The 21,561-nt window shown below is 38.8% G+C and overlaps 1 protein-coding gene across 5 annotated transcripts in view; it reads left to right on the top strand.

The window, feature by feature from the left end:
• Positions 1-12,954, top strand: part of KYNU (kynureninase) — a 58,362-nt gene extending 45,408 nt beyond the window's left edge. For all 5 annotated transcript variants that reach the window (XM_042041208.1, XM_042041206.1, XM_042041205.1 and 2 more), the window contains 4 exons: positions 5,887-5,939; positions 7,416-7,501; positions 11,178-11,408; positions 12,629-12,954. In XM_042041208.1, coding sequence (XP_041897142.1) covers positions 5,887-5,939; positions 7,416-7,501; positions 11,178-11,408; positions 12,629-12,781 — 523 coding nt within the window. In that variant the 3' untranslated portion in view covers positions 12,782-12,954. The remainder of the gene's footprint in view (positions 1-5,886; positions 5,940-7,415; positions 7,502-11,177; positions 11,409-12,628) is intronic.
• The last annotated feature ends 8,607 nt before the right edge of the window (positions 12,955-21,561 follow it).

Genomic DNA, 21,561 nt, shown 5'->3' with positions numbered 1-21,561 from the left:
TTTTACCTTATTGGAAATGCCACTTAAGTGATCTAGATCAAGAAAAATATAAGATTCTGAACTGAATAGAAACACAGCACTGGCAACAACTTTTGAGGGCAAGGTGATAATTTGGGGAAAGGCTGACTGGAGGGGGAAGACACCAAGTTACATCAACTTTACTTCCACATATCCTTTCCTTATGTGCATATCAAAATCTCCTGTATAAGATGCTCCAAATAAATCTTCCTCTTCATCCTTACATGGTCCTCGTTGCTAAATATATGAGCACATTTTAACAGATATATTCTCACCCTTCACTGGAGAGTTAGGGCAGTCCTGAGCAGAATTTCTACAGATGAGGGCTTGGGGCATGGAGAGACCAAATGACTCATGAATGATCAGACAAGTCTGTGATCGCAAAGAAAATTGAAACTCCTTCTCAAACTCCAGCCAGTGAGCCAAAAATATGCCATTTAAAGCAATGAGCAGGTTTTTCTGTTTTCTTAGTTGGTGTGTGTGTGTGTCATTCTATTTATTCTGAATTTTGGCATTGAATTCAAAGAAATACAATCATGCTCATGTGCTTGCAGTAAAATTAATGCCATAGAAATTAAATTAAAATGTATAAAAAATGCAATTAGAAAACTGCAATAAAATTAATACAGAGTAGAATGGAAAGACCTGAGCCCAGCTATTGAACCTGGGGACCAGGTCTGTGCTCAGAGGTTGTGGAGAGTTGTTTGTAGATCTGGGTGAGAGTAAGGTAGATTTGAGGGGGTTAGAGAACTGTTTTCCATGACTTTGGTTTCTGGGACTGACCTTTGACTGAGTGCAGCAGCATTTGGAGATGCTCCTGCTCAGAACCTGAGTCCTGGGTGCTTTTTCTATCTGCATTTCATTGCATGGAGCCCAGGAAACTGGAGCAATGTACCTCAAAATATGGAATTAAACTTTCAGTTGAGCTGGAGATTCGTATATGGATATAAGGTACGTTTAGAAATGGTTTTGGGTTTGGGGAGTTGATTGTACCTTTTTTTTTTTTTCTTTTTTTTTTTTATCCTGGCATTTAAAATATGCAAGCTGGACTTTGGATGTGGCACCAGTGCTGTGGTACCACCACTCCCTCCTAGGCAGAGGATGATGGTCAAACATGGTCAGATGTGGATTGTTCCTAGCTCCAGGCTGCCTCCAGCCTACAGGCTTTCCATGTTCTTTTGTAATTTAGTTTCTAAGATGTCATGGGTGTTTTTGTCGCACATTTCCTGCTAAGAGAGCGGTATTTGAGTCACAATTACCCTCTGTCCTCTAAACTTGTGTCACACTGCACTTGGGCCTCTTGGTTGCCCATCTTAGGTCTTTAGGGTGTCCTCAGACCTGGATGTGCTGTTCAACCAGCCAGTTGTGCCATGGACATACAGGACTGCAAGAAACTGCACTTAATCATTATTTTTGGCCCTTTCATTCTTCTCCCTGCACGAAGCTGCCTTTGCAGGCATAGCATAAGATCTGCCTAGCTCTGTGTAATGAACTTTGGGAGCAGTGACAAGTCTCGTTAACTCCTCAGAACTGATTCTTTCTCATGGCTGGAACCAGTAGCATGAAAAAATCAAACAAATCTTTGGCAACACCTGGATGCTTTTGCAAAATTAAAGCAATGTGTGAATGAAGAGCTTAGCTGCCACCCAGCAGTTACATCAGCTGCTTTGCAGACACAGCCTGCCCCAAAACTGCCTGTTTATGATTTGGCTTAATCCATCCTTTCATAAACATAACATGCTTTGCTGGTATATGCTCCTAATATAATCTATATAAGGGCTATGAAATTTCCAGCTTGCTTTGTGACCTGATAAGGGAGAGGAGACAAACTGCTTCATTCCCAGGGAAGCTGGAAGATGTAAAATCAAGTATTACAAATTTCACACTGTATTCCTGAAGCTTTTCAACTTGCCTTCTCCTGGATGTGAAATGATTATCTCACACAATATAATGACAGGATGCTTCCAGCACATTGCCCTGGACTGTAAAAGCTGGGCCACATTAGTGGTATTTCCCTGTTTTCTGTACCACTACTCAAGAGTTTCTGCCTTTCTTTCTTTCTGAGAAGGAAAATGAGACCCGTGTTGCTCCAGGCTGTAAATTATAAATGAGTAGCATGATCATCTGTAACGCCGAAGCAAAGGTCAAAGGAATTTTTTTTGTATTTTTTCTGTGTTCTATAACTGGATCTTCTTTGATGTTTACACTGCACATACATCACGATCATTATATCCCGCACTCCTGCATCATTAATGCAACTACAAACGAGATGACTCAAGTTATGAACAACCAGTGCTTCAGTCTAATGCAGACAGATAGGAAGGAGGAAAATGAGCTAAATAAAAATACTTATTGAAGGGATCGTTCCTTGGTGTAAATGTCCTTAAAGAGAGTATGACTAAATAAGAGGATACTGTTCCTCTCTGCAGTCATTTTCCAGCCCAGCAAACCTTTGTTTGTAAAACAAGAGAACATTTTGGGGTAAAAAAAAAATAAGGAATTTGCAAACCTTTCAGCAATATTTCATTATACTCTTACTTCCCTCATGAAGCCGAGCTAGTAACAGTTTGCTTTAAATTTTATGCGGCACATGTAAAAATTCTGTACAGACTGGAAACTGCAGATTTTCCTGGGAAAGGCTCAGAGTTATCAAACTGTGAGGACTTAGACCATGTTGGATGGGTCCTTCAGCAGCCTGGTCCAGTGGAAGGTATCCCTGCCCATGGCAGGGGTTGGAAAGATGTTCTCTTCAAGGTCCCTTCCAATCCAAACCATTCCATGATGGCAGTAGTTTTATTTGAGGCATAGAATGGAACAATCTACTTTAAAAGTTATTTTCTAATAGAAGTGGGCTTGTAAGAACATGCTCACCTTGCAGAAAAAGGCACAGCTAGTTTGGCACTAATTTAATCTCCTTTTTAGCATGATTTTGCAACAGATTTCATATATGTTTTGCTCCAGGAAGGAGAGAGGTTCTCTGTGGAGGTGTTCCAGGAGCATGTTCGCTGAGCAGCCTTGGGAGGCTGCTGGAGGTACCTGGGACTGGCAGCAGGATGCTGCAGCCACAAGCTATCCATCACTGAGATAACAATTTTGTTTAGTGATGTGTTAAGACAGGGGCTTAGTTCGGATAAATTTGCATTCTTAAATTTATAGTGGAACATTTGCTAAATTAGACCTTTATCTCCTTAGACACTGATTTTTTACACGCTTCCCACAATGGGTTTTCTCTGCCATGGAAAGCATGTAACTTGACAGGCCCATTGCTAACATGTTTAAGGTGTTTTTAATTACAAGCACATCATATATGGCTTCTCAGAGCCTTCCACCTTATGTATTTTGCCAAAAGTTATGGTTTGGAATTCAGAATCCATTTAGACCTTGGTGCCTTTGTTTCTGAAGCAGGAACAGTTGAAATGGTGACTGCGGTTCAAAATGCTCACTTTGCATGCAGAGTAACAACTCTTTAATAAGAAATTTTACTGCACTAAGTTAATGTGCAGTTTTATTGCCTATTATTTTTAGTGAGCATTTATAAAGCGTTATGTTTGGGGTTTAACACCATAGCTCTTTCCCATCACAACAGGTTGAAATTTGGCATAGCAGTGGCAACCTTCATTTCAAAATTTTCACAGAAAATTGTAAACAGCAAATTGCTATAATTTGTGAAGATTTTGTTAATTTCCATGCTTTGAAGCCTGTCAACTTAAATGTCAAATAACGTGACATCCATATGGACCATTAGATCAATGAGAGTGTAGGACCAGAGCTGCCTCAAAGTGCACATCCTGCAGTGACACCTCTGAAGTTCTAGAACAGCCAAAAGAGAAAAAATAAAAAAGAGGAAAATCAAATTGTCAGATTATGGTAGGAAAGGGCAAGACATCTAAAACTGTCTTTTAAAAAAAAATCCTTCACTCTGTCATTTTGGAAAAGTTTTGAAATTTCACTTTCCAAGTTGCCTCCATGGTGCTGCAGCTGAGATCTGGGTTGAAGCCAACTTCAGAATTAGCAAGTTTTGAACATTCAAAGTGTCACCAGAGAGCTTTTCATCAGCCCTGATCTGGGTAATGATCTGATTGATCTGTATTTTGTCTTCGATTTTCGGGTGTGGTCCAAGTGGAACATAGTGTTGTTTTCTCCTTCTCACAGACTATTAGTCCAGATGTTTTATTTCCCATGGATTTTTTTCTGCTTAAAACTTTTGAAATTCATAGAATGTGTGTGCAATTGATATCAGTAGATTGTTGCAGGAATATACAATATTCAGGGTTACAGTCCAATGTTGTCTATATGTTATAGAGTTCCTATAAAATAACTGAAATATCTTTTATGATTTGAAGCATCAGCAATGGAGTCAGTCGGGCAGAGGCTCCGTTGTGCTTTATTTGGGATGTATTCATTTTGGCAATGTAATATCTCATTTAAAATGGATGTATATTGCATTATTAATTTTCATGGCTCTTAGAATAATAAAAACATCATGCAGCAATAAAGAAAAAACCATGCCTTTTCTGTAGAGCCTCTGTTTAGATGCAGCCCACAGAAGTAAACATAAAACCTGTGTTGTTATACAGAAATACGAACTACTTTATTTTACACTCTGCAGTATTCATATAACAAGTTTCTAACTCAAATGTGGTCTTAATCCTGCAGAGCTCAGCTCTTTTAGGCAAACTGCAAAATGCTCCTGCTTTAGGGAGGGGCCGTGACTTTCTTTTCCCTGTTTGCTTCCAGGAAGGCTGATCTACTGTGACTTTTACATAGAGACCTTTTTATCATTACAAGTTCTGCCAGGCTTCACTCCTAACGACTTTGCTATCTGGCATAGGGAAAACTGAGCAAAGCCTTGGCAGAAATGGTGTCCAATGTGTCCAGTCCTGCAGAGTTGAGAAGTTCTGGAAGGAGTCTGTGATGGTGACTTCTTGATATTGTAAAAGCATTGATACATGGGAAATCTCAAGTGGGGCTGGCATTATTAATCACTGATATCACTGTGTGCTAAGAAGTGGAGAACCCAAGGGAGGTGGGGAGAGACTCCTTGATTTTGCAATATTGGTTTTATCTGCAGCGCCCTGGCAGTAGGTGATCCAGTATATCCAGCTGCTTTAGAAAACTGTATACAGCAATGTCCTTGGAGATATTTTCCATTAGATATGAGTTAATAATGCAGTGTCATTTTAATGTCTAAGCTCAGACATATTATTTTTTAAATAATTGAATTTTTTTTTTTTTTTCTGGAGATGATCTTTAAAAAAGTAATATTGCATTAAACTGGTTTGGGTTTTATTTTAAAGAAAGATTTTGAATAGTAAGTTTACTTCATTGAGAATGAAAGTGTATGCAGAATTCACACTGGTCTCACAGTAAGGACGAGGCAATGCCCACATAATTATCTTTCCAAGGTCCTGTTGTCTGCTTGCTGTTCACCAAAATGTGCTTTTCTTGGTGAAACTAAAGCAGATTTTATAACTCCTTTTAGCTTTCAATATTCATTAAACTAAGTTTAAGAGCACGGGGAGAATGGTTTGAATTTAATGCCTTGGAACCAAACAGTGGAAATATTTCTGCACTGTTTTTTGTTTTGTGAAGTGACTTCACATAGAATGGATATTGTTAAAATCAATAGTTAATTGAAAGATGTGGTGTGTTTTATCATTTGCAGTAAAAGAGAAATTCTCAAATGGTAATGTTAAGTTTTTAGTGCTAACTCTTTATAGAATTTATTGCATTTTTATGTCATGGTTAGAAATAAAATGTATTATTATAAACATATATATTGCTCAATCTTATATAATTCTTAACACTCTAAGCTAAATTAAAAGATATTAAGTTTTCTATTAATTTATTTTCTTTAAAAAATCTTAGGCTAATCGGCTGGTGGGGCCATGACTTCAAAACACGATTCCTCATGGAAAACAGTATGTACTCATACACTCTCAATTTTACCTTTTTTGATTTATTTATGTATAACCAGCTTCACTTTTTTAGCAGTTTGACAAGGACAGAACTTTGCATTTCCTCATTTATGTTAAAGGCATTAGGCTAAACTCATCCCAAAGACGTAATGCAGTGCAGTCAACAAAATAAATGTTGGAATAAATGTATGTTTGGGCATAAGGGTTTGACTGTCTGCTCCTTGATATTCTGCTGAAATACCTTCAAAATGCAGATATAGAATATGGATGAAACTTTCAAAATATCTCAGTGAATTAAATTCATAAGTCTGTGAGGAGCAAGGATCTGCTAACATTCACTGGGGCAATATCTTTCTTCAGGATTAGTTCCACTGGAATTAATGAGAAATTATATAAATAAAGGTAAGGCAAGCTGGCATAAGTCGTGAAATCTCACTTACGTTTCAGCATCTCCAAATTTCCTGCACTAGGGAAGGATGGGTTGTAAGACAAACCTGCTCTGAAATAGTGAAGTGGTTTTTGTTCCAATACATAATGAGGACTCCTGTCCAAATCTGACAGCTAGACTGTTCCAGTTTAAACTATGGCAGAGAGAATATCCTGAGGGATCAGGATGAGAAAGGAGCTTTTTGGTTTGATTGGTTGTTTTTTTTTTTTAATATATTTTTAATTTTCTGTGGCGGTGCCTGTTGATGTGGCTTTGGCTGGAGAGCACCTCTCTAATAGCCTCAGTCTGCTCTTTGTTTTCGGACCAAATGCAAGAGAGTGGCACGATGGAAAGCCAGCAGGAGACACAAATTGCCTTGAAATACTGCTAGAAGAAGAAAAACATTGTTTATTCATTTCCATGAGCAGTTTACAGGGGAGAAGTTGGGCATTATAAAATTAGTTGGTCTGCTGTGCGTGAAAAGCATTTCCTCTGCTTCATCCTCCTGCTCTGGTGCTGGAGCGTGAAATATGAACGGTGACACAGAACTTACAGTGAAGCTTTGTAGACTTATTAAACAGATTTTGTGAAATTTCACAGCCCAAACTCTAGGCAACTCCTCTACGTGGCCTGAAGCTACACTTAGCTGCATATGCAGCCTCCCATGTGTCTCGTCAGCTCAATAAAGTTAAGGAACGTGATTCCTTGCTCCGCGTGAGCGTGCCTCTGCTGACTTGGAATTTCTCAGCCTCGTGCCAGCCTTAAAAGAGATTCAAGTGTAAAGGTGGTTTTAACACACACCATTTAAACAAATTAATTGCAGTTCTCTGGTTCCCATGAAGCTGCTAATGAGGTCTTCTGCTGGATAAAATTGGGCTTCTCTCAAAGTTGAAAGTATTAGCTGGGAATAGATTACTATTTCCTTTTAATGACCCATTCCTACAGGCCACATTAGGGAAATATTTTACTGTGTGAGGACAGACTTCAAGATAAGGTCCAATCCATTAAAATGAAGAAATCAAAAACACTAATATAAGTTATTCATTTTCCAGAATTACAACTAAGTGAAGGAATTAATGGATTCCGGTTATCAAATCCTCCAATTTTACTGGTCTGTGCTCTGCATGCCAGTTTAGAGGTAAGTAATTGCTTTACTTTGAGCGTGAATTTAGGAGTATAAAAATATTTAATGAATGCTACTTGTATTATTGCTGTCTCCCTTAAAGAAATCTGTGAAATATTTGAAAATTGAAGGGGAGAAGTAATGAAAAGCAAACAAAATAACCCCACAGCCCTGAGGGACCAAGGGCTTTAATGAATATACTCACCTCCCCATGTCTCTCACAAACTGCTGGAGGATGCAGAGTATTTGGGGTTTGCACCTCCAAACCCGAACTCTGGCATTGCATTTGTTCCTGCTTTTAGGGGCTCAGTACAAACAGCACCTTTATCCCATGGAAGTATTCAGGGCTCGAAATAATAGAAAAATTTGGAAGTGATCTCTGAGATCACCAAGTATATCAGTGACTTGTCTTAGTGCTACTCAGGGGAAGGATTCTGCTCAGCATCTTCCTACAGAGGAGTCATGTAGGTCTGAAAAGTTGCATCCAGAGCTGCTGTTTCCTATACTCCATGAGCAAAGCAGACTTACAGCCTTTATGAAAGAAAATTATGTATCCTGGGTGCCCTGGATCAACCAATCCAGTGGCTCAGGGAACCTCTTTTTCCTTTGGTTACAAACAGAAGAGACAGAAGCTCTCTGCAAATGTTTCCTAAAAGGGGAATTCATGAGTTTGGCATAACTCCAGCCTTTTTTTAATAGAATCATTAGTTTTCTGGTGGTCAAAGGAGCAGAGCCCCATCTCTGACCTATCTGTGTATGAATCACTGACACTGAGGCTGTGGAAAGAGCAGTCCTGCCATACAGAGCTAATTCCTCCTTTTCTCCAAAGGTGTGATCCGTGTGCTGAAAGCCTCTGGTCCACTTTGGAGAGCACAGCCCATCCCTCTTTGAGGGCATGGAGCTGTCCCCCAAACACCTGGGTTTCACATCAAGATGTTCCAGCATTCCTCTTAAGGATGGTTCACCCCTGAAATCAGGACTCTGGGTCTCTGTGGCTCAAAAGGGTGGTGTTACTTAGATTTACCTGCTATATGCAGTATATTATTCTGCTCTAAAATCATCCTTAAGCTGGTTTTCAAGGCAGCCTTGGGTAGCAAGGTTTTGCTGCCAGCATAAATGGCAGAAATTTATTTCTGCTTAGCATTCCATTAATTCTAGTGGAATGACTGAGCTGATGCTGGAACAAAGAGCAGTGTCCACATCCCTCTTCAGTATTTATTGAAAAAACAGCATTTTAAGCAAACAAAGTCAGAAAATTGCCAGCTATGCTCTCTCCATCCTGCATGTAACGCTGAAGGACTGCAAAGGGCACAGTCATGCTTCTTGTTCTGCCTGACAATTTATTTTTTTAGTCCTTAAACATCCAATATATTGTTTTAAACTTTATGTGACCTTTGAGATAAGCTGAAAGCTATTCTGCTATGACCCAGATTGTCAGTGCTCGGGTTTGTGTGGGCTGGTGTCATTTAGCCCACTGCAGGGAGCCTCGAACAATGAGGGCTGAGCAGTTTCCATTGCCTCCCCTTTCCCTGCCCACATTACCTTTTGGCACAGCCAGGATTTCCCAGTGCTAATTGCTCTAATACAGTGGGAAACAAAATAGTTTTCATGTCTGGCAATAGATGGCTAGTGAAATTGCATGCCACCTTCACTGGGACACATTAAGCAGAAGGCAGTGTTTCCGATGGAAACAATGAAAGCTGCAAGTGTTAATGGATGTTATTCCTCAATAATGCTTAAAGTGACTGTTATGGCACTGGCTGCTGCCTTTCATGGAAAAAAGGGGAGCGCTCTACAGACACATTTTAAAGACCTTTTTCAAAAATTTCACCCAGGAGACCAAATATTCCTTGCACAAAGCCTGTGGAAACAGATTTTTGCATGCAGCCTAAGGAGATCCATCCCTCATACTCCTGCAAATCCTGGAGGAATAGGAGGCAGGTCTCTGTTTTCCCTCTAGTAATGCACCGAATAGGCCTGTGTCTGCTCTGCCTGCCTGGGTGGAGAGGGAAGCACCTCTAGATTTTTTGTTGGCCTGTGCAGGTGCTGACTTCTGGTGGCTCTGGTCCCTGTCACGTTCATTCCCTTGCAAAGTCTGTCTTACAGCATCCATATTTCATTTCTCAAACACAAATGCAGGGGTTCTTGGTTTTGTGCAGCATCTAGTGGCTGTGATAGCATCAGGGAGTGAGACTCGGGATGTTCTACAAAAGAATGATTCCCAGATGCTGCTGGAAACCAGACTGTTGTGTTTTGAGTAGGATTTCTCAGGTACCTCTCTTTATGCTTTTCCAGGTTATGATATAAGTAATCTTAAAATTGTTACTTCACTTGTGTGAAACAGTTATTTCTTGAGAGTGAAGATCATGGACTGTCATCCAGGGCACTGCCTTGCCTCTGATTTGCAGCTGCGGTCAGTGGAGAGAGAACTGTCCACGAGCATTGATGTGCCAGGATGTGATTTGAAGTGGCTGTTGGGCACTTGCATGTCTGTATCTTGTCATTTTCCCCTGCAGCCAATTCCAAAAGAAGAAAGAAAGGGAAGATTTGAGGAAGGCAGGGGTAAATTATTTCTGGGGTTGCTTATTCCATCATTCCCTGTAATGGAACCTTTCCAGAGTAAAAGAAGAATCTATCTCACCTTCTGCTTCCAAACTCCTCTACCACACTGATCTTGTTTGTGTGGTCAAATGGCACTGCCATTTTCAAGCAGTCATTTTTACACCTCTCATGATATTTTGAGTGTGTAAAGCTCACCAGTTCTTGTAGCTGTGCAAGAGCACAGATCTACTGAAAAAGAATTCAGTGAATATTTTTTTTTTTTCTTCATGTGGTTTAGGAGAGAGGGAGCCTGTACAGGACTTAAGGCTACAAAGTCAATATGTTAGTACACATTTTGTGCTTTCTAAGTCAAGGATTTGTACATCAGTCATGGTGTTTCAGTCTTGGCCCTTGGATTTTGTTAGTAGAATCATTTAGTTTGGGAAAGCCCTCTGAGATCATGGTGTCCAACCATTAACCCCGCACTGCCAGGCCCACCACTAAACCATGTCCTCAAGTGCCACATCTGTGTGTTTTTTGAACACTTCCAGGGACTGTGATACCTGCCAGGGAGCCTGTTCCAATGCTTGACCACCCTTTTAGTTAAGAAATTCTTCCTAATATCCAAACTAAACATCTCTTGGTATAACTTGAGGCAGTTTTCTCTTTTCCCATCACTTGTTATCTGGGAGAAGAGATCAAACCCCACCTGACTACACCCTCCCTCAGGGAGTTGTAGAGAGCGATAAGGTCTGTAGTAAAGGTACACACAAGGGAAAAATTTTCATGTGATATTGAGTTTCATGCAGCACTGTTGCATCTATGGAGGATTTATGGATCGTTTTCAGACATGCAGATGAATGCTCTCTTAGCAAATTGGCTTTGTATGCAAGCTCATTTATGCAGACATAGATGTGTATGAAACTTTTAAACAATAAGCACAAATATCTGTCATTATCTAAAGCATAACATTATCCTGGGTTTTCCAAAGCCCAGTCCTTCCATGTTTATGTAAAATGCCTATCTGGTATTACTACTTAATTCCAGTGATAATGTGCAGAGAAATCTGTCACCTTTTTAGTCTTTCTTTATTTCCTTTTCATTTTCTACAGCAACACGTTGTCATTCTAATGGTTTCAAATCATTACAGGTTTTTAGTCAAACTACGATGAAAGCATTGAGGAGGAAATCCATTCTGCTCACTGGTTACTTGGAATACCTGATAAAACATTACTACAGTGAGGATAAAACAAATCCAGAGAAGCCCTTTGTAAGAATAATCACACCATCTCGGATTGAGGACAGAGGATGCCAACTCACTCTGTCATTTTCCCTTCCAATCAAATCTGTGTTTAAAGAGCTGGAGAAGAGGGGAGTAGCTGTGAGTAAATCAAACTTCATCTTCTTAACAAGTAAAAAAGTATTAATTTACTTTTATTCAAATATAACCTCATATAAGGCAAATACCCTCTAGGACTGATGACAGTTTCTTACATCTTCAATTTTTACTTGTGCAAGCAATCCAATTCACAGAGTTATTTTATAGATTTGTTACACTCTATGTTGCCCTTTCACTGTTGACTTATTTCCAGTAGTTCTGGAGTCACTGCTGAGGTTAGAGCTGTATCATGGGTGCACTAGGATGGGAGGCACACCTACAGACACATGACAAGGAACTCTGAACCTACATCAGTTGCCTTCTTGATCCACAAATGGCCAAAAGCTTTGTGAGGCATCGAGATGGAGCAGTGGAAAAGCTGCCATTTCCTTAGAGATGTGTTTTAGCACTCAGGAAAAGAAGCCACTAAGCAGTGCTTCCATGTAATGGCACGGCTACCGTCGAGCACTGCTCCGAAAGAATAAGGGGGAAATTTAGGGCCATACATTGGGTGATTTAGATGTGATGGGAGGTGAGACTGATAGCATAATGCCATATAAATGAGATATCAGTTTTATTTCTGCTGGTGATTTGTCTCCCCAAAGGACACCTCTTTTACGTTACGTATGCTGCTGCTTTGATGCTGCCAGGGAATTCCAGGAACTCCTGCTTTTAAGAGGCCACGGGGCCTCACGCTGTTGGCTTGCCTTTGCAATGCAGTGATATTTTTCAAATATGAGAGATTATTATATTCAGGAAAATGTTCAAAATCACAGAGGGGGAAGAAAAATACTGCAGTGCCTGTGCCATCACTTTTACTTTTAGAACAAGACATTCTCACATACTGGAATGGGTTTTGTTGTGTTTGGTTTGTTGTTTTTTTTTTTAATCAACTGTGTGCCTTTTCAACTCTGAGTTGCTGTAGGCACTAAGGTGAATTTTGGGGCTACATGGCTGGTTGGAAGCCCTCAATGGCACTGATAGAGTCCTGCCAATCCTGAGATTTGCATCCTTTTTTTAGGCAAAACATTACTCTTCTTACTAAGTTCTTCACAATCCCGCTCCTCACTGTAGTTGCTTGAGGATCCCAAAGCTTTTACACGTGCCTCTTTGTCAGTCCAGTCATTCTTCCTTGAAGACAAGTTGTGGCATTTAAAAATATAGCCTGACAGATAAACATGAAGTGACCTGAATTTACTGAATGTTCCCTCTCTGTTTTGCAGTGTGACATGCGAGAACCAAACGCTCTTCGTGTTGCCCCAGTTCCTCTCTACAATTCTTTCCATGATGTGCACAGATTTATTGAAATCCTGGGATCTGCAATTACATCTTCAAAACAAACAGCAAATAATACCATGCTATCTGGTTCTTATTGATGGCTCAGCTGTATCTTTTAATCTATTTCTGACTAAGATGCATTTATCCTGCTGAGCGATTCTTTGCTTCGTGTAGACCGAGCTATATCCCATGCAATTTGCAAAAAAATGACTGTGCTTGAATAGTTATTTACAACAGACATAGTTTTATGAAAGCTCATATTTCCACTCTGCTTTGACTTTGACTTCATGAATTAGTATGCTTTGTATATTTTAATGGGGCTTTTCTTAAACATTTTATGTAGTTTTATTACATTAGCTTTGAGAAGCATGGAAGAATTGCTATCAACTAGAACAGGGATGAAAAAAAAATCCTTCTTTATAATAAAAATTATGCATAATAAAATGTGGAAAATAGACAAATCACCAGCTGTTAAAAGATACAGTTCAATTTACATTTTTAATTTAGTAATTCTATTTAAAGTACAGGGTATACTTGAAAAGTAAAAGTTGAACAATTAGTTGTTTCAAAACTCCTGACTGCTGCACACTGAGTTTTTCAAAGGGCCCAATATTTTGAAATTCTGGTTTAATTGAAGAATGAATTTACATTGCTGATACCTTCTTTGTTGTGGTATAGTTGGCCAAAAAACCCATTTTATCTTTCTAGGTAGTCATGTTGGAGAGGAGGAGCTGAAGAAAGCTGAGAACAGTTGTAGACCTGTGTAAGGCAGCGTGAAGGGCTGTACGAACACTCCCTGCAGCTTTAGTGAGGCTTAGTTTGGATTAGGCAAAATGAGCCCTGAGCTCTTTAAGCAGCATCAAAATATCTCATTGTTAACTCACCGTGTGGCCCGAATTTTTACAGAGATTTGCACCAGGCAGGCAAAAGCAATGCAGAAAAACTGCTTACATTTCACCAACTCTTTATCCAAAGTTGTTTTAAGGCATAAATAACACCTTGGCATAATTGGCAATTAAGCCCTAAAGTCTGTAGCTATTCACTCAGCGTTTTCCAAGAATCAGCTGAAACTTCCTCTCTGATGATGTTCAATGAGTCTCATTTTTGGTATGAAACACTTAGAAAATTGCATCCAGTTGTGCTTTCAGTATCTGAAGGGAGCCTATAATAAAGACGGGGACAAACTGATGTGATAGGACAAGGGGGGATGGTTTTAAAGTGAAGGAGGGTGGATTTAGGTTAGATATAAGAGAGCAGTTTTTTACAGTGAAGATGGTGAAACACTGGAACAGGTTGCTCAGAGAAGTGGTGGATGCACCTCTGGAAACATTCAAGGCCAGGTTGGATGGGGCTCTGAGCAACCTGCTCTAGGTGTCCCTGCCATGGCACAGGATTTGGACTAGAAGACCCTTAAAAGGTCCCTTCCAACTCAAACACCTCTGATTCTGTGATACTTTTTATTCTACTTCAAGGGTGAGGAAGGATTTTGGGGGGAAGTGAGGTCTTCTCCAGTTTTGCTTACAGTCACTTTTACTGGTGGAAATTTTCACACCCTTAGAGCATCTCCTGCTGCACAAGGAAACCCAAGGGCCTTCACAGCACCTACCTGTTCTCTAAAATTCCCTTAAGATGGGTAGTTTTAAAATCCTTGCTGCAGTAACACCTATTTTGTTGGTTGTAATGTGCAGGGGGAAGCTAAAAGAACTGCAAATACAGCATTTGTTGGTATTTTTAGCTCTTGTGAAAAGTAAGAAGAGCTTCTTTAACCAGAATATTGTTACAAAGAATAGCACAGGAGGGTTAATCAGTTGGGAAGCTCTGTCTCACTCACGAGGTTTTGATTACACTGAGGTCATCTCTCCTCAGTTCAGCTGAGACTGGATCATTCTGTTGCAGACTAGGTACCTGTGTTTTTGTGTGTTTATTTTTATCCTTGCACCTGCAGCTCAGCTACTTTATCTGCAAAGTGACAGGATCTTAGAAAAGGACCATTTTACATAAAGTAACAGTTGATGAAAAAGCACTGAATATAAGAATGTGCAGGTCCACAGTGTTGAAAAGGGGTTTAACTCAGTGTCAGTGCCTTTGCAGCACCTGTGCCAACAGTCACTCACGCCTTCCCTATAAAGTCAGGCAAGCTTAATACAAATCCAGATCTGGATCTAGGTGGTATTATAAAATATCTTATTCTGGTATCAGCTGAACCTTCTTGTAAGAAACCCCAGAGGAGTAAGAATCCTAAAATCTCTTTCTAAATAGCATCTAGACCTCTGGTTTAGATGAGCTGTCTTGGCAGTTATGGGGAGATAAACAGTGATTTTTGTGACGTTTGAGATCTGCTTTTAATTCACAAACTCTGAAAATAATTTTTTGTGTCTCTGGTTGAGGAAAGTGAACCACATAGTAGGTAAAGTACTAAATATATGCAGTCAGGTTTCGAAGACTAACAGATTATTAATAAATATTTGATAGTATTTTGTCTTTTAGTATCATTTCAAGCTACAGGTACAAATACTGATTTTACAAATAAGTATTTGTGTTCCATTTGGTGGATTTGGTTAAATTCAGTGCATCAAAACCCACTTATTTCAACTTTTTAAAGTTACTCTCTCATTTTACCTGTGAGCTGTGATGATAAACCTGAAAGCTCCTTGCATTTATAGGTGTATATATATAAATTCAGAAAATTATTTCCAAAAAGCAAGGGAAGACTATATTGAAGTTTACTCATTTTACTGAAATAAAATTGCAGCGTAAGCACCAGTTTCACACGATCTTTCCCTCCTTGAAGTAAAAGTTTTGCAAAATGAATAATACTGGAAGTTAACATTAGGTGTCAGTATTTTACATATTATTTAGCAAAAGAATATCAAGGGAAAGAGCTTCTGTGAAAAAAAAAAAAAGAAGAATATTGCAGACTGCTTTTTCAAATGCTTTAAGTTATCACAGTTAGAGTAATAGCAGGAATAATTATGTGTGAAACAATTAATTGTATATACCCCGAATGTTTCTTGCTAGTTACATCTCTGATTTAAAAGTCAGTATTAAGTACCACTGCTTTCTAATTGTGATAAAATTTTGTTCTTGGATTGTTTGAAGAAATTACATTTTTCAAATTGAACTGCAGAATATGAGGATCTGTAGATGACAGAAAATTGATACCCAGGTAGAGTGAGAAAATGCTTACAAATGAAGGTAAATGTGAATATGAAGATCCCTGGTTGTGTGTGATCTTTTTCGGCACAATAAAATTTAAAAGTGTCCAGAACTCTTAGGCTCACTGCAACTGTTGAAAAGATGAGGAAAAAATACTATAGGATCCATCTGTGCATTTTTAACCTTGTTTTGCCACAGGAACACCAAAGAGAAGGCAAAGTCTTCCTTCACAAGCAGAAAAGGATGCCTTTGTTTTCCAAAAGAACAGTATACTCAGAGTGAAGAAAAAGGCACGACATAGTAATTTTTTCATCTGAGCTTGTGGCATGACTGAGAATGTGGCTCATTCAAAGAGGTTAACCCCAAAATGTTGGATGTCCTCGTCTGACAACTACAAAACCCACCTTGATTTCATTTTACCAGCAAATTATTATAAATCGGTAGATTGAGCAAGAACGATGCAAGAAAGGATGGAAGATACTAAAACAAAATAATTAACTTTTAAACCTGTGTTAGATATTCCCAAACAGAACTGGGTACAGGTGGGAAAACCCTGTGGAATTCTAGCCCCTGGCTTAGGGATGGGCTTTGGTTGGGTTCACAAAGGTGAAAATAAGCATTTTGGGCTAAATCCACAGAAGCCCCTGACAGGATGTGTCAGCATCAAAGCAGCAACATCAATATTTTATTTTAATACCTCTCCCTGAGTCACAGAATTGCTGAGGTTATAAAAGACCTCCAAGATCATCGAGTCCCACCACTGACCCAGCACTGCCATGATCACTGTTATAATGAAGCCATGGCTGAGGTAGGTGTGCTATTTCCTATACCCACCTATAAAACACACTTCAGAGGCAGCTGACCTGGCCAGAGACCGCCCCCCCCAAACCTCTGCAGGTCCTCATCTGAACCTCTGGGCATTCAAACTGGTGCAAATATATTTCTGAAAAGCTACCCACTTTCTGAGACCAGCTGAGAGACAGTTTTGCATCGTAAGCTTAAACTTTTGTCAATATTTGTGAAATATATTTAGACAGCTTATTCAGAAATGAGTAAGTTATAGATCAGTAATTCATACTTTTTATATCCCGAGTTTTTATTACCTAAACTTACTCTTCTAAGCATCGTTTTATGTTTCTAGTTAAATATAAGTGAGAATTGATTGGAGTATTTCTCAATGGAATTCTATCTTTATTTCATCATAATTGCTTCATATTTGAATAATGACAGATGAACTATTTCATTCAATTGCAGTTTTAAGGCTTTGAAGTCACAATAGCAGCAAAGGATTTAAATCCTGAAACCATTATTATGGCAGAGAAGACATCAGGGAAAAAGAAAACTTATGGCAGTGTAATTTTCTAGACAGAAAAATTCTTCTGTGGTTGCACTTTTTTTCTTTTTATTATTTTTTTCTCTGGACATTTTATTAATGTTAAAAGAACCCTGGAAGAAGAGATTGGAAATGCTGAATGAGAGTCCTGCTGTAAGTAAACTTCTGTGGTTATTTGGCTTTGGAGCTGGCTACAAACCTTTTAAAATTCTGGGCAGCTGCAATACTGTATTTCACCAATAAAGAGTTCATTAGATCTTTTTTCTCTCTGACATTTACATCTAGTCCTGAGTACATGTTAATACTCCAAGGTATGAATTTCAAAGTTCCCTTTATCTTTGTGTACAGTTTTAAGCAATTAATCAAATGATAAAATATAGCTTTAAAAATAAGAAACGAATTGTGAATTTAAAGTATATATTCAAAAAGTTGCTCCATTATAACTGGGGGAGGATGGGGCCTCTTATCAACTGAACATAATTCTGCTGTTCTTTTTTTTTTTTTACCTTACATTTTATTGAAGAATTTTGAAGCAATCCTCAAATTGTTAAAACATGACCAAGTGGTATATCCAGGACAGTTCTGTCTCCTCGGAGGCTACATCAAAGTGGGAGAGACGTAGAAAAATCATTATTCAATATGTTCAAAATTATTCCCATGTGGGGCAAGATTTATACAGGCTTCTGAAATGAGAGTGGGGGCAAACAGCACCAAGACCCCTTCGTCTGAAATAAAAGTGAGTGACAGCTGTATCATCCCTGTACAAGGTACTAATATGAAGATATTCATGAAGTGTAGTGGGGTGGAGGTTGCCCCATAATTTTGGCAACAGGGGCCAAATCGAGCCTCTTGAGTTCAACTTGCAACTTTGCTACTCCAAGGATATTCCTGGTGCCTCAGTTTTCCTGGGCTGGGGTGGCTGTTCCAAAGGTAATTGGGAGTGGACATCTGCATGGTTCCCATTGGTGCCTGAGCAAAAGGCTGTAAGAACTGGGAGCTTCTCAATGTCATTAATGAATCTCAACAGAAACATGCTTGTAATTTTTTTGCCTGTATTTTCTCTTTTACTCACTGAGGGGTGTCAAGCATACAAAACCCTGCTTCTTCTTAATGAGTGTGTTATTTTAATTTTCACCTGGGAGGTGAAAGGCAATATTCAGAAATATTCATTCTTCAGACAGGACATGGAAGCAGTTTTAACCCCTGAGCTGAAAGTTGGTGTGAAATGCTCAGATGATGTTTTGTGTGATATCTAATTTAAACGATTGTGGTCACGAGACAAGACATGCTGCCAATTCTTACCTTTTTATATAGAAAGCACCTTGCAACTGGGTAACTTGTAAATATGTGGACCTTCCTTTTTAAGGATGCTTCTGGACTTTTCTGTACTGCTCCAACTTGAAGAGAAAAGAGATGAAGGTCTCATTTAGAGGAATTGTGAGTGAAAGTCTGTATGCACCTGCTTCTGAGTTCTCTTTATTGACCCTGAAAGTGTGGGTTTTTCCTTATTTTTAAACTGATGTGAAAATCCCACTTATTATAGAATCATAGAATCATTTGTGTTGGAAAATACTTCGAGGTCACTGAGTCCAACCATAGACCTGGTGCTGCCAAGTCCACCACTAAACTATTTCCCTGATTTTTTTGTTTAACTTCTAGTTTCAATGTTGTTTGCTGTCAGATTAATTTAATGAGTTTATAAACCTCATTGTAACATTCAAGTTTCATTTGATTTTGAAAGAATTTGGATTAGAAAAGATAAATTTCTTCTGCATTAATACAGCAGTGACAAGTACACTGAATTTTGAAAAGAAGCTACTCTCAACTTCTCAAATTTAACTACTAAATGAAAGATTCTGCATTGCTCTGTATCAGATATGGATGAAGGATAAAGCTATGTGTCAATTTTTGGAATATCCTAAATTCTGTGGAAGACGATGCAGCATCTGACTGCTTGATTTTCATTAGTATTCTTATTTTATTCAAACTTTCTCTCTTTAACTGGATATTAAAGCTGAAGTGATAAAATACCAGAATAAGTATGAATCACCAAAGTTCTATGTTGAAGTCTGTTCTCCTGACATTTTTCTGAATGAATATTGAAATGCTTCTCAACAAAAGATCTTGAAATTGCTCCATCGGTAATCAGACCCAGACTTGACTTGAAAAAAATTTTTATATTTAGTTATGAAAAGCATGCTCTTAATTACAATGATGATCATTAAAACAAATGTCTTGGAAGGCTACTATTTTCAATTCAAAGCCTCTTCAAAAGCATATGAAAAACTTGATGGTATATATAATAAGTCTATCCTGAAAAAAGTCAGAAAAACATACGAAATTAATGTATATGATATACATGTACATCTATGTGTGTGTATATATGTGCTCCTCTCCAGAGAATCAAGAGGTTTGGTTCTGCCTTTAATTTTTTTTTCACATTTATGGGGAGTATAAGAAGTGGTTTAATTTGATGAAATCAAACATTTGATGAAAACAAAGGCATGAGCTCTGAAATAAGACATCAGCTTTGCAGGGCTATGGATCCTTTGAACTTGGATGACATTGTCTCTGAGGACAAGATGTTTGATGAATTTTAGACTTTAAAGCCTTTGGTAGGAAAAATTAGTCCAGAAGCTGTTCCTGTAGGATGGGGAAAAAAAATCATTCTTCAAAAGATCAGGAAAAAAATGATGTCGTTTTCCATTTCCCTTAAGTACCTTTTCTTCAGATGCTTATATTTGAAAAGGCTCAACAGCCATGAATTTAGGGGCTTATGCTCCAAGTGATCAGGGCATTTATGTCCTCTCTGCACAGAATATTGAGGAGAGAAAAAAAAAACCCTCTTAGAATATAAGGATAAAGGGCTCTGTGGGTAAGATGGTCTTACAAAACATCTCTGACTAATTTTAATCTATTAATTTAATATAATGAACATAATGATTTGTGTAAAATTACTTTACCCCTGTTATATGCCAAATCTGTCAGGAACAGCTGCTTTGCGTTCAATATATCATAATGACATATACTGTGGAGTTAAAATATTTAAATTTTTTTTCATTAAGGCCCTATTTTAGATTTGCAAGCTTATGCACAAGGGGAGAAGGGCTGGTGCCTCCATCGACTCTCGCTGTTAAAGGTTATCAAAAAGAACTCTTGGCTCTGTGAAGAAATGAGTAATGACTGCAAGCTGGTTCTGCAGACCCTGTTACAAGGGAAGAATAAACCAGGATTAAAAAGCCTCATGGAGAATATTTTTTCCCAACAGGCCCAATGTTTAATGGTTTTGTGCTCAGAAGAATGAGGAGGGTCACAGTAACTGCAGCTTGAAATAAAGGTGAATTGATAACGCAGGTGGGGAGGTGGACTGAAGGGTTTGTCATTAATTAAGCCTTAATAAACATACAGAGGCTGCAGCAGAGACTCCCTTTCTCACGCTTTCCTACATCCCAAATACTCCTAAAATTATTACCTAGCTCTAAGTACCCCTTTCCTTTGGAACTGCTGATGATACACTTTGTCCTGTCACAGAGCTTGCCTGGACTTACAGAGATGGATGTGGATGAACATTTCTCACAGCTCAGAAGGTCCAATTCTGGCTGAGAAGAAATCAGCATTGCAATAATTTTGCTAAACACCCACACCCACACATCATGCAAGAGTGGAGATGATGTAAAACATGGCTCCAGGCTCCTTCTGTTGTAGCCTGAAGGTGATTCTTCCATGAAAACCTAAGGAGGTAACTGCAGCATTGGGGAATGACAGTGTTCTGTACCTGCTTTAGGAGAGTCTCGATTAATCTTGGCAGATTAATAAAATAAGAAGAGACCCAAAAAAGCAATATTACAGGCATGGACCTGAGCAAAGAGGGCAGCGTGGCCTTGAGAAACAAGGGAAAAGGAAGTCTATGACTTAAGAGACCACAGACTATAGAATTAAAAGGAACTGAAAAACTGGAACAAGCTCAAGGGCTATAGAATGAGGGCTATCAGTTTTCTATTTTTGTCTGTTTGGAGCAAGCTGAAATTCACTGTATTTCTACGGATATGCTGAAGTGCTCTGAGTAAGGACATGCTTATTTTCTGTAGGTGGCTGCTGTGACTGAGTCTTCCAAGAAGTGCAAACAGCCAAACATATCTAATACTCAGCCTGGTGGCTACAAGTTGCACTGCAAATACCTTTATTCTTTTTTTTTTTTTTTTGTTTTCTTTTCTCCTTCCTCAGATCTGGATTCCCCCATTCACCAACAACCTGATTTCCTGACATCTCCCATATCCTGTAAGAATACAGCAATTCTCTGTCAGAAGGAGGGAGCTGGGTAGAAGGGCAATAGGGTAGAGTCATGCAGATAAACTAGAAGTATCTGTGTATTACATGAGCAAATAAAAT

Source organism: Corvus kubaryi, unplaced genomic scaffold, assembly GCF_017639235.1.
Source record: "Corvus kubaryi isolate FWS band 111438036 unplaced genomic scaffold, C.kubaryi_AGA036_p1.0 37396, whole genome shotgun sequence".
In the NCBI taxonomy this organism is placed as follows: domain Eukaryota; kingdom Metazoa; phylum Chordata; class Aves; order Passeriformes; family Corvidae; genus Corvus; species Corvus kubaryi.
This window is presented reverse-complemented; position numbering and strand designations above follow the sequence as displayed.